General features: G+C 35.8%; 1 protein-coding gene across 1 annotated transcript in view; it reads right to left on the bottom strand.

Annotated features, from left to right (window-relative positions):
• Nucleotides 1-19,156, bottom strand: part of SNTG2 (syntrophin gamma 2) — a 211,279-nt gene that overhangs the window by 50,206 nt on the left and 141,917 nt on the right. Inside the window, exons 9-10 of the mRNA XM_039715645.1 lie at nucleotides 13,139-13,266; nucleotides 4,386-4,515 (exon numbers count right to left, since the gene is read on the bottom strand). Coding sequence (XP_039571579.1) covers nucleotides 4,386-4,515; nucleotides 13,139-13,266 — 258 coding nt within the window. The remainder of the gene's footprint in view (nucleotides 1-4,385; nucleotides 4,516-13,138; nucleotides 13,267-19,156) is intronic.

The raw sequence follows: 19,156 nt of genomic DNA, 5'->3' as shown, positions 1-19,156 counted from the left end.
GTAGCTACTTATTGCTTGTCCAAGTTTAGGGCACGTGTGTCCTATCCTTACTGACTTCCCTTTACAACCTCTACAGTTTGAACTGTGGTACTTTCAATTGGAAATTTTGCTTTTTTAAAACAATAAAAAAGCAGCAGTGAAGAAATATTATGCATTCTCACCATAGGAATAGAATTGTTTGTATAATCATTGAGGCAGTTGAATTTGTATACTGCTTCCTACACACAAGGATTTTGTTTCCATCTACATGTACCCCACAATTTGCTGTGTAAATAAAACAAGATCTCAATATTCTTTTTTATTTTAATGCATGTTTAAAGCTCATATTTCTTAAATCTCTCCCTATAACAGCAGACATTCCACACAACTGCAATACAAAATATCCTCCGATAGGTGTTTACATGAAGAAATAAAAGAGAAGGTTTAGAGGCTATGACATATACAATTAAAAAAGATGTCACAGGCATAAATGTGATCTGGATTAATAACCCTACTTTAATATCAAATGTTATGTTTCTGCCATCCTCCAATTAAACTGCTGGAATGATTTATAAAAATCATAAATAATGTTTAAAGTGGAAAAAGAGCATCATAACTTGTTCTCTGACCTGCTTACGACCTACTCATTTATTTACTTTTTTTTTAAATAACACCATTAGAATTTATTGTGATAAAACAAAAAACCTTGAGAAAGTTTTATATATAAGAAATAAATCTCTATAATGTAAATGAACTAACAGCATTACCTTTAGGTGCTTCTACTGATTATGACTAAAGTTATGCTCAGTGCTATATTTCAAAGACAATAATTAAGATCCATGAGAAAACCTGCATATATCTTATAGCTGTCAATCTGAATGTTGAAAAGCAGAGAGAGAAATATAAATTATTCCAAAGACCTTTCTCCTAAAAAGTCATAGCCATTACAGCTGTCACTTCAGCCTACAAAGAACCCTTCAGCTGAACAAATTAAGAACAGGAGCAGTGAGAAGCACAGGCAGATTAATTCATTTCCTGGGCTTCTTGTTTCAGCATGGAAGATTCACTGCCAGTTTCTGTTACCCCTCTTCCCTCAGTTTCTTCAACTGCACCTCCTTTGCAAGAAAAGAGGTGTACAAAGAAATAAATCTGATGTGCTGATTCACCTGCATTTACTTCTGCCAAGGATAAATGCAAAAAGCTTTGAGAATATTGAAAATGAGGATTGAATCACAAAGGAAGATGATAGGGTAGTTTCATGATGGTATAAAAGGATGTGAAAAAACAGAATACGTACAGAGAGATGAATAATTTGGGGCAAGGGTCCTCAGAAACACATGTTGATTGTAAAGCTGACTGTAACTAGGAGATTTTCTGAACTAAGCATACAAAGCATGTATCAGCAATGTAGGCTGAAAATACACATTTTTCTCCACATTGCAGCATTCCCTGTGCTCCTCTGTCATCTAAGAATTAAGTCCAGGCTGGTTCCAGAATCATTATTTCTCATCTACCAAGTAACACACTCTAAATATGTACAGGGGCAGCACTCCTGCGCAGTGACAACTTCTCATATCTCCACTGTGGATGACTCCTCCTACACACTTGATCCCCAGAGAGCTTGCCTTTGTATAGAAGTTAGATGTTTCAGTAGTACTTCAAAAGAGCAGTCTGACATTAGTAGAAGTGTCACATTGTGGCAGAGCTATTTTTGCACTACCTACACTAGGACTGTCTCCTGGCATCAGCAGGAGATCTGACAAAGAGCTGCTGAACATGACTTTATTAGGGTAAAATAAAAAAAAAAAAAAGTATATTAGGGTAAAGTGATACAAGAAAGATTAGGTGCACTCTGCAAAAACAATTAATCCCTACTAGGGGCTTTTTAAGAACTAAAATTCTAAAAGAAATTATTGAAAATTTCATGCAAATATGTAGGACAAAAAATGTATATAAGAGTAACACAGATAGGCACAGTTTAAGTAAGAATTACTAAGATGCAAGAAAAGTTGCTAAAGTCATGAAAAAAGTACCAGCAAAACAAAATGTAAAAATGTGTGAAAGTAAAACATGAATAATGGTAAATATTGCTTAAAAACCTAGTAATAGCTCAGGTAAGAATGCTGACATTATGCCAACAGTGTTAGCAAAAAAGTTCATTGTGGCCATGTATCTAGTAATTAATTTCCATAGTTTAACTATTTGGAGAGGCAACTGAACTTTGAGTCAGCAAGTACTCATGAAAATAACCCATAACCAGATAAGGAGGTCTCTGAAACAATTTCTGATTGAGTAGTGATTATCTTTGGTCCTGGAGAATGGGGAGACACTTTACAGAAGCGTAGAAATGCAGAAACAAGGAAGCGGCTCTGAAGGAACTGCAGATTCAGTCCCCAATGTCAGTGTCAGAGGTATGATAAGAAAAGAATAATTTTTTGACATTATAAGACTAAGGTAATCAAAAGAATTCCAAATAGACTTCCAAGAAGCCTGATTCAAAGGCCCTATCCTAAGCACTGTGGAGGGTGGTCTGTGTTTTCTGGCTGCTCAGAGGCAGAGTCATCCAGCCTTCTGCTGTACTCCAGCCTCTCAATCCCTGTCTTAAAAATAGTTCGCAACAAAAGGAATTCTCACTGACTAGTGCATCTCCCCTTCTGAAGATCAGTAATTAAATAAATGCTCTGGCCTGACCTTTCCAGCTGTACCACAGGCTGCACACCTGACAAAACCTGTAAAACTACTGTGCAAGTGAAAAAGGTTTACATGCTTCTCATATGAGCTGCATAGAGTTTACTTTGTAACTCACCAAGAACACAAAACATGGATATTCATCATGACTGTTGTTTCTCAGGCACTTCCTGGCAACAGCCAGGCATTTGAACACCAGATGGACTACTTTGTTGTCAGAATTCACTAGTAATAGATAGTGGAGAAGACTAAGAAAGCACTCAGTTTATAATAAAATATTGCTGCTGACAGGTTGCAGCACAGTGAAGATACAGTGTCAGGACACATAATTACTGCATATAGTCCTTTGAAAAAAACTGACCAGCACCCTATGACTAACAAAAGATGCCTGCATTTATTTTTATTCTTATTCACTTATATCATTAGAGTGGCTTTTATTCAGTGAATTTCTCTAGAAAGAAAGAAAAAAAAGAAGTTTAGTAACTATGAATTGGAATTGCTCTAGAAATATTACCATACACTTTCTTAGAATTATTAGATAATAATACCCTGTACATTATGTGACTCACTAAATAGTATTTTAAAAGAATACGTCATAAGCAAAAATGTCTGATTTTGACAACGAGATTGTTTAAGCAATTGAATATTTTAAAATAATTAATGGAATAAATGAACTATTATGATCAAATGTGATTCATGTAGCTTTTGAAGACTAGGAAAACAAATTAAATTTTAAGTCTATTTTAACCAACAGACTTAAAGATTTATGTTGAAATCTAATACTAATTCTACACAATATAATCTGGCTACCTAAGCAACAGTTCATTTAGAGTACAAAGCACAAATAAAAGTCAGGCTACTAAATCATAATTTATGAAAGAAGTTAACAGACTCTGCACATGTAGCGAAAGGAAATATTAAAACCTGCACAGGCAATTCTTTCAGGGACAGCTCTGCTATTGTATTTTCATCACTGAATTTTATCATTTCTTAAAGACAAATATACTTTCAAAATTGTACATTATTGAATTACCTATTTAACGTCATAGTTAATTCCATAATTATCAATGTTTTTAGATGCTCTTTGATGGGATAATAAATGTGCGTCCAAATAGTAATTTTCTGTTTCTCTGGGGATTAGTTAATACTTCTGCTTGCAAAGGCAGTTGTTACTTACTAATTTACGGGAGTAACTTAAAATAACATAAGCATCTTTATACTTCTAGGAAGTGAGATGGAATAATGTGGCATTAAATAAATCAACTCTTAGACGATTTAGAGATGTAAAATTACAGTCTCCAGTAAATCTCAGTAAATCATACTTCATTACCCATAGAATCTTCACATGCTTGTTTCAAAACCAACAAATGTTAATTTCAAGTGCAGTTTAACTACAAAAATGTGGAAACGAAATATTTGGTCACATGTAAAGCTCTATGAAATGACCAGTATTGATACATATTTTGCCCTAAAAATATTTAAAATTATAAATATAATCTGTTTTTCTACTGGTTTCTGTTCTATGCTAACACTGCAAGCCTTGAAAAGTTCTTTATCCTTTTGATCAAGCAACCTCTCCCTGTGTTGTCCTTTCTCCTTTTCCTCCCCATACACAAGCATTTTATATATTGTACTTAAAAGTGATTTGTTTTTATCCTTTGAAAACTAGAAATAACTTTACAATAGCATAACAAGAAAATATGCAGAAAGTAACATACATTTTGAAGTGTCAAATCACTGATGTTAGTTGACATTGCTCTCAGCCAGTCAGCACTCTCCTGGGCTGTATAAAACTGAAGTATCCCAGTACTAACTCCATCGAGTGCCAGCACTTCAAATGCATTAGATCTGCAGTAAGAAGAAATATATCCGTAAAGGAAGATATGTCAGTTTTTGGAAACTGCCCAATATTTATCAGTGTTCAAGTGATTTTTATGCCTTTTGACAAGTTTTTGAGTGTTTAATTTACCAATCAATAGAAAGGCAATAAAACCAAGTATAATAGGGCAGTACCAAGAGCAAAAGATACAATAAGTACTTTCTCTGTACCAATATATACCTGTGTTGATGATTTACTTCCCCTGGGTATACATATTTTGTTCATAATTATTGAACATAAGGTAGTATATTCAGGAAATATGCATTGGGTCTTTTTGAAAAAAAACCAAAACCATAGTGGTTTTTTTTAAACCAAAACGCCAATTTTATTTATTGCATTTTGGCTTCATTTACTAAGAATGTATGAAGATTCAAAGCACTGTTTTGCCTAGCTTTCATTTGTTGGATTCCTAAACTTTTTTTATGTAGCATTCAAAGCAATGCTTACTTCAAGCACTTTTATGTCATAGGAATTTGAAAAACATTCTTAGAAGTTTCTTCAAAATTTTTCCTTAAATAGTCTTCTCAAAACAGCATTGGCACAGGCCAATGTTCAACTGCATTTTATTAACTTTTAATGCAACTTTTATGTGTTTATAGCGACTTTTCTCTGCAAATGCCAATGCTTTCCTTTCCTCACTATCTGCAGTAAGTTAGGCACTGCCTATGTACCTCTAAAATCCCCTGCATCTGAATGCTGGTAGGATATGCTTTTTTAACTCTTAAAATTTTCCTATAGAAACAACAAAAGCTTTTTAAGTAGAGGCATGAAAGTACACTGGTCTAAATTTTAAAAAAGTGACACACAATAGTTGCAGTAACGAAACTTCACAAAGATAACCAGATTATTTAAATGCCTATGATTGCCAGGAGAATTAGATTTTAGTTATATATTATTGTGAAAGACAATTATAATTTTCTCAGTGATTGTGTGTATGTTCATTTTCTGTATAATATGGAGAATATCACCACTACCTTCTACATTTGTAAATGAGATATTTTTACTTATATGCTATATTGCTCTATTTCTGGTACCAACCTAGAAGAAAGCCAACTACCGAATCAGAATACTCCTCTGTGAATTTGCTGAGTCTTCCTGGAGTTCTCTGATCCAAAGTGAAGCCATCTACTACTTAATTGATGATATATGTCAACATTCAAAATGACATATAGAGGTTAATGGACAGTTATTAATTCCTGACTTAGTGAAAAAGTTACTAACCTAACCTTTGTCATTTGTAGGGAGTTTGATGGTGAACATGAATACTGAACTCTATATACTTGCTAGAAAAGGTAATATAAATGACACATCATACACAATATAAATAAAACAATGTATCTGAATAGATATATGTGAGTGTCCTAGGTTACAATGTAAAGTTGTAATCTCTTCCCATCCTCAAGAGCTGCTGAAACCAGGAGAGGCATTGTTTTGTCTTTATGTCCTGTTAATGGGCCCATCACTGTCCTGCCATATAACCCAGAGATAACTCCCTCGGGGAGCCATTTCTGTTTAATGGGCAATCAAGGACCCACCCCATGACTCACATAAAAATATCAGCCCCTTGTGAGATGCTCCGCCCAGGGGGGAGGAGCTAAGCATCCCCACCTGGATGTAATCTGGAATTGTGGGCAGAACAAACTGCCCTTATCCTCTGGTTTCCACAGGACAAGAGCTACCACATCTTTTCTACAGGATCACCACTTCGACAAGACCATTTCATCTGGATGGCTACTACCACCCTAACAGTGGTTTTTCTTTTGTATTATTGTATGTATTTTGGGATTTTTTCTCCCTTTTCCTAATAAATTGTATTCCTGACTTAGAGTCTCTCACTAGTTTTGCTTTCAAACCAGAACAGTGAGATGCTTTGCTTTTAAAGGAGTTGTAAAGCATTACATCTGCTGTTTGCAAAATTTAATGTGCTTGGCCTGAAGACTTAGATATGTTATCGGATTATTGTCCATTTTTCTTTCATAATTGAGTTATCATGAGAACTACTAAAACTTGATGGCAATGGCATAATTCTGTGTCACTTTCATTTCAGTAATCTCTTTCATCTCTTCAGAAAGACAAGATTAAAAAAAATCCTTTTATTGCCTTCAATAAACTGAGTAAAATAATCACCTAACAAACATATTGTTCTTTTTACCTAAGGTTCTGACCAAGATCCCAACAATGCTGTAATGAAGTGACTTATGGTATGATCTCCTCAACATCCCACTGAGACAGTGAGAATCTGTCAGATCTTGTGCATTGATACACACCGGTGCCTGGAAACAGACTTAATTTAATGCAGTGAGGAGAAGCCCTTCACAATGCCCAGCTTAGATATCCCATTCAAATATCAAAGCTAAGATGCTAGGATTCTTACACAGCAAGAGGGCTGTCCAGAGCATTTAAGAGAGCCAGGCAATAGTATGTGCTCTCCATGGAACCACAGGGTGTCTAGATACTAACTCAGCTTCTGCAGACACACAAAGACCTGAATGCCTTATCCCAGTGGCATGAGGTCACTTAACTGGCTGATGAAAGAGCACAGAAGGAAACTTCTTGGTTAACAATTCATGCAACCAAAGCAGGCAATCAAAACTAAAAAAAACCAAATTTCATTATAAAAATTACTGAGTATTTAATAATTTGAAATATGGTGCTGGTGATAGAATGGATTACACTAAAAGTCCTGTTATCTTTTTTAAAATGTGGTGATCAATTACAGACAGTTAATAATATTCAATATTCATCTAGAGATCCAACAATTCACTAACATGATATTTGCACAGAATCAAATAGGGTGTGAGAGATCCTGCAAGACCCCTAGTCCAGCCTTCTCACTAACTTTCTTAAAATACAGATCTTTTCCACAGGAGGACCAAAACTGGACATAGAGGAAGCTGCCTCAGGTGAGATGAGAGCAACCATTTCCCTTGACTTGTTGACTGTGTTATTGCTAACACATCCCTTTATATGGGACTTTACCACTGAACCTGTGCTCAGCTGACTCCTGCTCACTGGGGAGTCTGCCAACATCCCCAAGCCCTGCCTGCAGAGCTTGTTCCCCTGCTCCAGCACACTGACACCAGGACATTCTTTTCCCAGGGCTCAGGCTGGTTCAAGGCTTCTAATGTGCCAGTGGTGGTCACATTACCTGGCACACAAGACTGAGACCTTTGGGGCACTGCTGTCCCCACTGTGCTGTCTTGGCAGGAAGGTGGTTTTACCAGAAAGCAGTTCAGTGTAAATGACAAAATAAAAACCAGCCAGTGCTTTTCAAAGTTTACATATGCCAGTCATGAAGTCTATGGTAGTAAGACAGTGTTTTTGCCCTGAATCTTAATCAATTTTGCTATGATTTTTTCTTGCTTTCAGTTTCAAAAGATTTTCTCTGAAGATCGCATAATATATTGATATTGTTCTGTGTACCACACTGTGTTCTGAAAAGCATAGTGTACAGAAGGCTACAAGTAAAAACAGATATCTTGAGTAAAAATAAAAGCTTAACAAAATAAATCCTGAGGCTTTTGTTTTAAGTGAAACAATCAAAGCAAGCACCAAGATGGCACTGAAATTCATGAGAAAATAAATCCATAGGCTTAAATGACATGCATTTCTCTCTGTCATTTCCTCAAAACAAAGAAAAGAAAAAGAGACACAACAAAGTACATACTCCTGTTAGCTGTCAAGGAGGAGCTTTCAGTTTAATACCAAATAATAAGTTTGAAAGGTTTCAAGATGCTATAAAGTTGCTGTAGGGTTTTTATTTTCTTTGTTGGTTTGTATTTCTTTTTTTCCTGAGGCCTTAAGATGGTTTTAAAACACAGACAGAGGAAATTTCTGTATCTTCTATTACTGAAGTTATGCTGCTGACTACTCCAACTGGAGCAAGAAATGAATATTTGCCTTTCCTAAATACTAGAAATTTGTGTTGCATTTCCATCACATTTCTTACTTTGAGATTTGTCTCCCTACCTGTAAATTTGTTTCCTTCAAGCATTTCTGCTAAGGAGCATGAGGCACCATTTTCCATACTCAGTGTCTTTCTATCTCACTTTCATGGTGAAATGATTAATAGATCTGCATGTCTGGTCTCTTCTGGAGTTTGTTTATGGCATTAGTTTCTCGTAATAAAAGAAACCCTATCTTTGTGAGCATGGCAGTCAGAATAACAGATGAGCATTGGTAGACTTTAGGTTCTTTTCTTGAAATTGATGCCTTTAAACAAGTACTGTTAATTAATATTAGTAAGAAAATTTTCCATACAAGCAGTTTGCTACTATAGAGGTGTTAAATTCAAAGACTTTTCTAAGATAAAAAGTATTTTCAGTGCCAGCTGAAATGGGAAGAGATGAACTTTTACGTTATATTCAAAATAAGCATTTTTTCTTCAGTCTCTAAACTCATAATGTGCAAGATGTTATAGGTACTGTACCTTTACCTCAAACTTCTGTCAAAACAATGGATAAAAATTAGTATGCATTACTACCAGTATCAGCTGTAAGGACTAAAAATAGTTCTCTGCATTTCCCCAAATAACAATTCCATAACAAAAATGAAAAACTACAGTGCATGAACTGTGTTCCCCACCTTCCAGCAGACTACCTATCTTTACTTTTCTACCTTAAAAAAAACCCAAAAAAACCCCACCCCAAACGATAATATGAACGACAAATTCCTTTGGGTGTGAAAAACTTACTGATATTATTTCTCTGTTAAACTTACATCACATTTATTGACCAATTCAATCCTCATCAGTCAAAAAACATTTCTGTTGCCAACTAGCAATTAAGAGTATTCACAGCAATAGCATTCTCACAAAATTTATATTACCTTACTTCTTACAGAGAAAAATTACCTTGAAGGATTAGTGAGAATTTTAGAATAACAGAAGGAGTATTTTATATAATAAAGGCAAAGGAATAAAAAAGTTGTTGAATTGCTAACTAATAAAAAAGACTAATTAGCATGCTACATGTATAAATATCTTCAGACAGACTCCAATCATATCAACAACGTGAACTACACAAATTCAAGGTGATTTCAGTAGTTAATACAAAGTTTAATCTTCCACTGGGAACAGGAATGATATCTACTATATTTCTTATCTTTCCTTTAAAATAGTTTGTGGAAGTTTGTTTTGCTTTTGTTTTGTGATATTGATAAACATATTTCACATGCCCAGTGTGCAGTATTTTCAGCCATTCCTTTATGTGGAAAGAAAATATGTATCCCATTTTCTCTTGTTTCTGTTAATACATATGGTGTTAACAGAATTTAAAATATACTAAAAAAATATTCTTGTGTCCTTAAGTGACAGTCTAAAGACTTCCTGTGAAAAATGCAATAAAAAGTCAAGTGAAATGAAAAACCAGAGGAAAGTTGCCTTTCTCTTCACATGAAAAACAAATAAGAATCAAACAGATGCCTGTGATTTTGGCAATCTCATAACACAAGAATATGCTGAAATTATGTCTTTTTTTGGCAAAACTACCGGAAAACTCAACTGAAGTACAGAATAATTTAAACTGCAGTTTAACCACAAAGCCTAATAAAAGTAATCTGGCTGTTCTGATGCCAGAGCACCTTTGCAAGACCAACTGAAATAACTTAGTGGATAAAAACATAATGAAGCATTGCAACAAAACAAAGTTATGAGAAATAACAGGCAGGACACACGTTACAAGTTATGACAGACTCGTGGACTTATGTAGTACAGGAAAAACAGGCATGCTGTCAACTCAAGTATGCAAATAAGCTCCAAATAAATATTCAGGGTATGGTAAGATTAGGAAATTAGTCCAAAGGATTGATCTGTGATCCATTCAGGGGAATGAATTCACGCTCACTCCAATGGCTTTAGACTGATGGCTGCAATGTAAAAGCGAACAAGAGATGTGTAGATATGGTTGAAAGTGGGATTTTTATCTAGACTGATCAGAGGTTTTATTTAATGCAAGGCAGATATTTGATTTTAGAGAGTAATTACAGAAGACATATGTGGGACACTATGAAGAATATGAACATGGGGAAATGCAAAAAAAGGATACAATTTGGATAATAGTAAAAATACATACATGCATTTCACAGCACATGCTAAGAGCAGTCTGGTGTCCCTCAGGCAAAAAAACCCCACTTTTAGTAAGATGATGGGAAACGCTTCATCTACAGTTAACCTCAAGGCAGTATCCCTTTAATGCTCAAGTGATTTGTTGGTTCACCAAAACAAGCAAGGAGCACTTACTTTAGAAGCAAAGTATCATGGGATGGCAGTAGATTTCATGGCATTATTTCATATTCCTTCAGAGTGTATACAACAATAACAAAAAAGCCCACTAATAATTAAAGAATGAAATAAATACTAAATATATATATGGGAGTGAGATACATCACAAGAGACTATGTCTCTCCAAGACTGAAACTGAAAGCACTAAGTTCCTCAAATCTTACACAAAAAACATATCTCTCATGGGTTGATCCCGGGCCAGGAGCCAAGCATCCACACTGCCATTCCCTCCCCCAGCCCTCTCAAGAGGCATAGCAGAAAGGATACGAAGAAGAAAAAACCTCATAAACTGAAATAAAGACAGTTTAATAAACAAACAGAAGAGGGGAAAAAACCCAACTGACTAAATTACAACAAAACAAGAGATGCAAACGCAACCACTCACTATCTCTCACAAGCAGAATGATGTCTTGTCAGTCTCCAAGAAATGGCTTGCCTTCCCCAAGCCCTCTCTGGTCAGTTTTTATTGCTGAGCACAGATGCTACACAGCATGGCATATTCCTTTGGTCAGTTTGGTTCACTGGTCCTGCTTGTGCCTCCTCTTAAATTCTTGCCTACCCTGGGTCTGTTTACTGTGTAGGAGCAGACCAAGAAAAAGAGAAAGCCTCGATGGTGTGCAAGCCCTGGTAGCAATAACCACTATACTGGTATGCAGTTGATATTGCTTTAGTCACAAATCAAAACAAAGCACCATATGGACTACTATAAAGAAGATAAGCTCCACCTCAACCAGACACAGTAACAAAGCTGAAGGCGTTTTACTTCAAAGAATTCTCAAAATGCACATGCCACTTTTTTGGGAACTGGGATCCCTTGGGATTCCCTTGGGAACTGGAAACCCTTGGGATTTCTCCATCTAATGTGCAAAGTGCACAGAACAGGAAGGGAAGTGCTTCAAACTATCAGGGTGCTAACTGAAGTCAGAGGTTTAAATGTTCTATCCTCTTCCATTTATCCTTTAGATTCTAGAATACTGATGATAAGTTGATGCCTAAATGTGAACACTGAGATTTTTTTACTTAATTCACTGAATGTCTAAGCCTTGAATTGTTGGAGGTCTGTGATAGATTGGACAAGACTGGACAGCATGGACTTGTCAGTTGAAGTAGGGAGGAAGAAAGTGGTGAAGGAAGTGGTGAGACACTAAGTAGAAGAGAATTAAGGGTTCAAAGAAAGTCTGTGGAAGAAGCTAAAATTTTCTGGTCAATTTATTATTATTCACCTCTGATGCTTTAACACAAAATCTGGGAGAGGAGCTGCCAACTGCCTGAGAAGATGAATTGCTGTAAGTTAAAGCAGCATATCTGTCCTACTAGAAAAATAATGATTTTCAGGTCATTTTCAGGAAACCAGTAAAAAATCTGGCATAGGTCAAGAAAGGTATTCACACGAATTTCTGGTACCTCCTCTTAGCAGGTGACCTGTATATTCGTTCTTCAATTCTTCCAATTATCTTATCTCCTTAATATGTATTAAAGACAAATAAAAGCAGGGCAACCCATAAAGACCATGAAAAATAGTGACAGTGAATGAACTCCTGTTCTGATACATATGGAGAACTATGGACTGCTTGGCCTACAACTACTGGTAAATTTGAGACAGTTGTACCACAGAATGGTTTGCAAAAAAAGCTTATATATGCTGCAATGTGTTAAACTTTCTCAAGCATATTATTTATTGAAGCTTTATTAAACTTTACTTTTGCTTTCATATTTCCTGAAGCCCAGTAAAATAACCTCTGACATCCTATTCCACAGTTACTTTATGAACCATTAGTTATATCTCTGAGATGCAAAAGAAATCTATGATCAAAAATACAGTATTTTGTACCATGTACTTTGCCAAATTCTCATCAATATGAGTTTCTATATGACACTGATAAAAGCATATCTATATGACACGATAGCACAGGCATGATGATTATGCACTGTGTTATCATTTATAATGAAAAAAAAGGAGAGTTAATTGACAATATTAGAATTGGGGAATATAGAAGTATCCTATTAGGTATACTGAAGGAATAGTAGTAGCTTCAAAATTCATTCACGTAACATGGGGATTCAGCTTTGTACTAGCTGCTGATGCTAACTGAATTCCCAAGATCCAACAGATTATAGAAATGTATTTGTAGGAGCTTTACCTTATCTTTGATAATCACCATGAATACCATTAATCTTAGGAGAAGATGAACTGCATATCTTTTAATAAGAAGAATTTAATATCTCCACTCAATTCTTATAAAGCCAACAATCCACAGCAAAACACTATGTACAGCTAACTAACCCAGTGCCTCCCCTTTTAGATTACAAACCTTAATTTGTCTGTTCCGGTTTTGTACCTCGAGATTCGAGCCATCGACAGAGGAACTGATAGGGTGTCTAGCCAGCGCTTCTCGTATTTTGGTTCATTAGCTATGGGTGAAGAAGGTGATGATGGAGCCTGTGCAGAATAAATGAGAAACAGTAGGAGAGCTTACAAGACAATATAGTGGAAAACCCATGAATATGCATCTCTGGGTCTGTTTGTCTCAGAAGTGAATAATCATCACAATAAAAGTATTCAAGAAACTCAGGATGGCGTAGAGAAATAAAACCCCTTATGTTACCCATCTTGATATTTTGCTCCTGCTACAATTTCAGTACTACTTTAACATTAAACATGTCTAAATTTTTGTTAATATTAATAACTGATACTAGAAAGGAAAATTTTCAGTCATAGATGTCATACTTTCTTTCCAAATGCAGCATAGTATACATTTGTAATTTAAATTAATTTGTTCTGTATAACTCTTCTGCCTCCTTCTATTATTGGAGAAAAGTACATAAATAATATCCTAATTAAATACAACACTAGAACATTTATTTGTGCATTGTGCTGTTATATCATTTAAGAGTAGATTTAAAATTCTAATTCCTGTGTTATCATAATATAGATGGATGACTTTTGAAATTTTATCTTTGAAGCCTTTCTTCAAATGCCTCAACTAGAAAGGCAAGAGTTGAGCATTTCACTCTTTTATAAAGATACAAGTAACATTTACACAAAGTTGGTTGAGAAAGATTTATAGACATACATATTTAGGTCAAAGTTAGGTGTTTGTGCTGTTTCTGAACCAAAATTTTTTATCTTGCACTGTGTGGAGAACTTTCCAGTAGAAAACAGAGTTGAAAGTTAGTTATTTTTATATGAGCTGTAAATAAACACTGAGAGTATTTATGAAAGCACAGAAACCACAGAATGACCCAAATTCAGTTCTGTTCTGCCAGATGTTTAAAAGCCATAAAACTTACACACACTAAAAAGCATTTTGGGAATTGTCTATTTCTTTTTCTTGATCATAAGGATTTAGGATTATTTTTTCCCCCTAAAGCCCCTTCTTACAGTCAACAAGGGCTGATCTATTTACTTCTTTAAATAAATAAAAATAGTGAGTTTCACATCCTAACAGGATGACTGAGACTTAATGACTGAAGTACAATTTCCTAGTAAAAAAAAAATTTGTAATGAAATTGCTGGGGTTGGTAACACTAAGGAATGTTTTACACAGCAATTATTTTGGGGACAGGAATTTCATTTAGAGCATTTGCTATCCCCTAGAACCATACAGCGCTCATTTGACTGAGATCTCCTGGTGTTTTTGCATATGAGTATTTCATAATCAAGTCCACGGACTAATTTTATTTTATGAAATTAGGCACAAAAGGCTAAGGTGTCTTTAAAATCTAGAATAAATTTATTAGTATCACAACTAAGAATCTGACACCTATTACAGAATTCTGCATGAACTAAAATAATTGACAGAAGCACATGCAATGTGAAGTTGAAAAGGATCAACATAATCTAACATTGTCTGTCTGGGAGTAAAACAGAAGGTAGCTTATTGCAGCCAAATATAAATACTTGATTATGATCACTGAATCCAAGAATGAGAAAAGAACATAAAAATGTCAGCAACAACATCATCTATTGTTCCAACCCCCTAAATTCTCAAGATGCAGAAAACATCTAGACAATTTATACATAAAAGTATTTTTCTTATGAACTATTAGTTGTACTTGTTTTGTCAGATTATTGAACAACCTGATAAATATTCTGCAATATTCTAGGTAATTTAAGAGCATTTGGCAGCAAAAAAAAAAAAAAAAGAGTAGGTCACATAGGCAATTTAATGTTTCCATTTGAGTCCCTTACACTTCAATCAAATGCTTCAGTAGGGTATCAGCATAAAGAAAAAGCATCTCAGTGGAAGTAAAAGTTAGAATTTTAGAAAATGTACATTGCAGCTATTCATTAGCTTAATTAGGTTAATGAATTGAAGGGGAAACTTGGCCACCATCACTTGGTCAAAAATCTATTAACCCCAAGCTATGAAACTGCAGCAGAGAAATATTCATGTCAAAATACTAAACTGTTAAAACTGCTGTAAATTCCTAAAGCAAATGGGTCTTTCCCAGACAATTTCAAAGATTTGATATTTGAAAAACACAATGGAAAGAATTATTTATTTTTTCCCACAGTTCCAAACTACTTATATCTGCAGAAACCCTGCTGCTTGATCTGAACATTAATGGCCAAGAACAGCAAAAGGGTATGAAGGTGTCAATCTAGTCTAAGTTTCAAATATGTATTTTTTATGAAGCCATACTCTACTAATGAGTTTATGGTAGAGCGTAAAGTTGGAATTACCCCTTTTCATCTTCTTAAGGACAAAACAGGGAATACATATGTCTGTAAGACCATTGCATAGAAACAAAATACTATCATAGGACCAGCAGCTATTTTGTTCTATTTAACCTGTAATCTATTAACAATTCAAACTGAGATTCCTTGATATATCCTCTTCAAAACACATGGATAAAAATAAGAAACTCGGGAGGAAGCAAGTGAAAAAACAAGAGAAAGGGCTGAGGAAGAAGCTCATTATACTGAATGAGAGATAAAAGAACTGCTAAAAATACAGTAGATAAATATATAGCAATGTGCATGAAGAAAAACAATATTAACTTTTCGCACACTCTAATGGGATATGAACAAGTGATTACAACTCAAAATTTAGATCTTGAAAAGAGTTGGTTTTTAACAATTAGGTTAACAAAGATTCATTGGTCTGTTGAGGAATTGTATGACTGAGATATGTAAAAAAAGAAATGACAGAGAAAGGGGTTAAAAACCAATGGTTCACCTGGCATTTTCACATAAGTAGCAGGGGTATTGATTAGAAGTAAAAGACATATGATAAAACCAGGGAATTAATGTCTTAGGCTATATAACCAACTGCTCCATGAAGCACCCATGTCAGAAGTCACCAGAGGTGCAGGAAATATTCCCTCGAAATAACTGTATGTATTTCCTCTGTTGCATTCTCTTGAGGGCATCTTCTGGGAACAAGATTTTTGGCTGGATGGTTCTTTGGTCTGACCCAGTGTAGTGAGCTGGCTGACTTTCAAGGCGTTTCTCCACTAAACATCTGCTATTGCTCATCTTGAAAACTCTTCACATTGTTCCTCCAAAGCACTAAAATAGAGATCATCTCTGTAATCACAGCTTTTATACTCTCAGTCATTTTATACCTTCAGTTTTCTGCTGAGGTCACCAAAAATGTTGCCAATTAATGCCAATTTGCTTGTAACACCTGCCCATTAAGAAATGGATTGAACACAAAAATCTCGTTTTTGACAGAACAGTGAACAAGAATCAAGTTTTAATGACACATAATCACTACGTACCTGAGACAGCTGTGTACTGTTGATGTGGAGAAGGGCCTGACTGTATCCTATTAGCAATCACTGACCTATGAATGACACTGTAGGCAAGTGCATTAGTGCTTTCTTAAACAACTATGTAACTACTCATTATGGTGCAACCAAAAAGTCTTTCAAGAGGTAGAATAAGTCCATAAAGTCCACCGCTAACGGGGAGATGTAATCAGACATGCCTCTATAATTAAATTTCCTCTAAGAGCATAGGAAGGAAGAGAAAAGATCCCAGCTGGCTGGGACTGTCAATTTTTCCTTTTTTTGTGACATATAATTTGCAGAGTTTGGGAAACTCAGTTATTTTACCTTACTTTTAAGCTGTCATTGATTTTAAATCTCTGCAAGAAAAATATCATGTCATCAGAAGAAAGTTTTTCTGAACCTTCTCTAGTAATTTAATTTCCAGCTGCTGCTAGGGCCCTACCTTGAAAGCAGCCACAGTGTTATTTTAAGTTGACACAGCTTTTTCATTAAACATGGGCTTCAGGAAGGCTGAAGATGGGTTAATTTACTTGGAATCAGCAATACTCAGGGTCACATTACTCAGCAGGATTCAGCTTGGTTTTAAATGTATTTTTAATCTCATATTACAGTGTCTGCTTTGCAGAAAGCCAGTGATGTCCCATCTTTGGCAGTACCCAAGGTCAGGCTGAGTGGGGCTTTGACCAGCAATCATCCTGAGTGCTACCATGTGGCACATGCAGGACAACCAGCTGATATAGGTACAGCCACTATGAGTTTAGGAAAGGCAGGTCCTGCTTGACCAGCCTGATCTTCAATTACAAGACCTAGTGGATGAGGGAAAGAAAGGCTGAGCATGTTAGCTACCTGGACTTCAGTAAAGCTTTTATTACTGCCTCCCACAGCATTCTCTTGGAAAAGCTGGCAGCCCGTGGCTTGGAGAAGTGCACTGGGTAAAATCTGGTTGGATGGCTGGGGCCAGAGAGTGCTGGTGAATGGAATTACATCCAGCTGGGAGCCAGTCACAAGTTATGATCCCCAGGGATTTGGGCCAGTCCTGATTAACATCTTTATTGGTGATCTGGAGGAGGGGGATCAAGTGTACCTCCAGTCAGTTGCAGAGGACACCAAGCGGGGTGGGAGTGTTGTCTGCTGGAGGGAGAAGGATCTGCAGAGGGATCTGGACAGACTCTATCCATCGTATGAGGTTCAACAAGGCCAAGTGCCAGATCCTCCACATGGGTCATGATGGTCCCCTGCACTGCTGCAGGCTGGGGGTAGAGTCACTGGAAAGGTGCAAAAGGACCAGGGTGTCCTGGTTGAGAGCTGAACATGAGCCCGGGTGTGCCCGGGTGACTCCGGGTGACTAAGGACAATGGCTGGAGAAAAGGCAGGACTCTGGGGATCCTTATCACTCTCCACAGATACCTGAAAAGAGGTTGTAGCCAAGTAGGGGTTGGTCTCTTCTCTCAAAAAACAAGTGACAGAACAAGAGAAAATGGCCTTAATTGCACCAGGAGGGGTTTTGGTTAGATATTAGGGAAAACTTCTTCACAGAAAGGTTGTCAAACATTGGAACAGGCTACCCGGGGAAACGATTGAGTCATTGTCCTTGGAGATATTTAAAAGATATGTAAACAGGACACCTAGAGACATGTTTTGGTGCTGGACTTGGCCATTCTTGGTTAAGTTCAGGTTGGATTTGATGATTTTATAAGTCTTTTCTAACCTAAATGTGCCTATGTTTGTACCATTTTTTGAAATAAGAATCAAGTGTGACATCCATGAGGAAAAAATGTAATCTTTTACTGATAATTTGGAATGTATTAATTTTCTGATTTAAAGGATTTAATATTTCAAAGCGCATCATTAAAGCCTTGATCCTGTTCCGTAAATTTATATTTCTACAAAGCATATGTAAGAGGTATGACTAATCTTGATTACTGTCTTTGTCAACACTTGTTCAAAAAAAGATTATAATGATGATGCTGTTATTTATTTCTCAAAGCAATTTTTGCTGTTTTCATTTTAGTGAGCATTGCTTCGAATTTCTGAAAAGAATATAAAATATCTCTCTGTAAAACAAATATATGAAAGTGGTAGCAACATGAATATATTTGATATTTATATATTGATATATTTTCCTTGTAGAAACAACTCTGTGGCTTAAATTATAGAAACATAAAACCATAGATTGTCTCAAGTTGAGGGGGTCCATAAGGATCACTCAAATCCCTGCTCCTCACAGGACTACCTAATATTAAATCATATGACTAAGAGTGTCTTCCAGACATGCCTTAAACTCTGAAATGCTAAAACAGCTTGGCATAGCTTCATTGCCTTAAGCTATAACTGAAAACATTGGCCATTAAGTTTCAGTGGATTTCATGACAATCTCTTAGATTAGAAAACACTAGCTTTCATGCATCTTTTTGATGCCAACTGGTGTGTGTTTTGTCAAAGCTCCATTACTAAAAATATTTCAGCATACTCAAAAAAGAGCCTTCAATATAATACATTTTTCAAACAGACAGATTTGTCTTACACTTATTCTGAAAAAAGAGAATTAGAGTTACATAATTTCTTGCAACAACATTCAACTCAGAATGAAT

This window comes from Passer montanus, unplaced genomic scaffold (genome assembly GCF_014805655.1).
Source record: "Passer montanus isolate IOZ18808 unplaced genomic scaffold, ASM1480565v1 scaffold34, whole genome shotgun sequence".
Taxonomy (NCBI): domain Eukaryota; kingdom Metazoa; phylum Chordata; class Aves; order Passeriformes; family Passeridae; genus Passer; species Passer montanus.
Note: the sequence above shows the minus strand (reverse complement) of the source record. Positions and strands in the feature narration are given on the sequence as shown.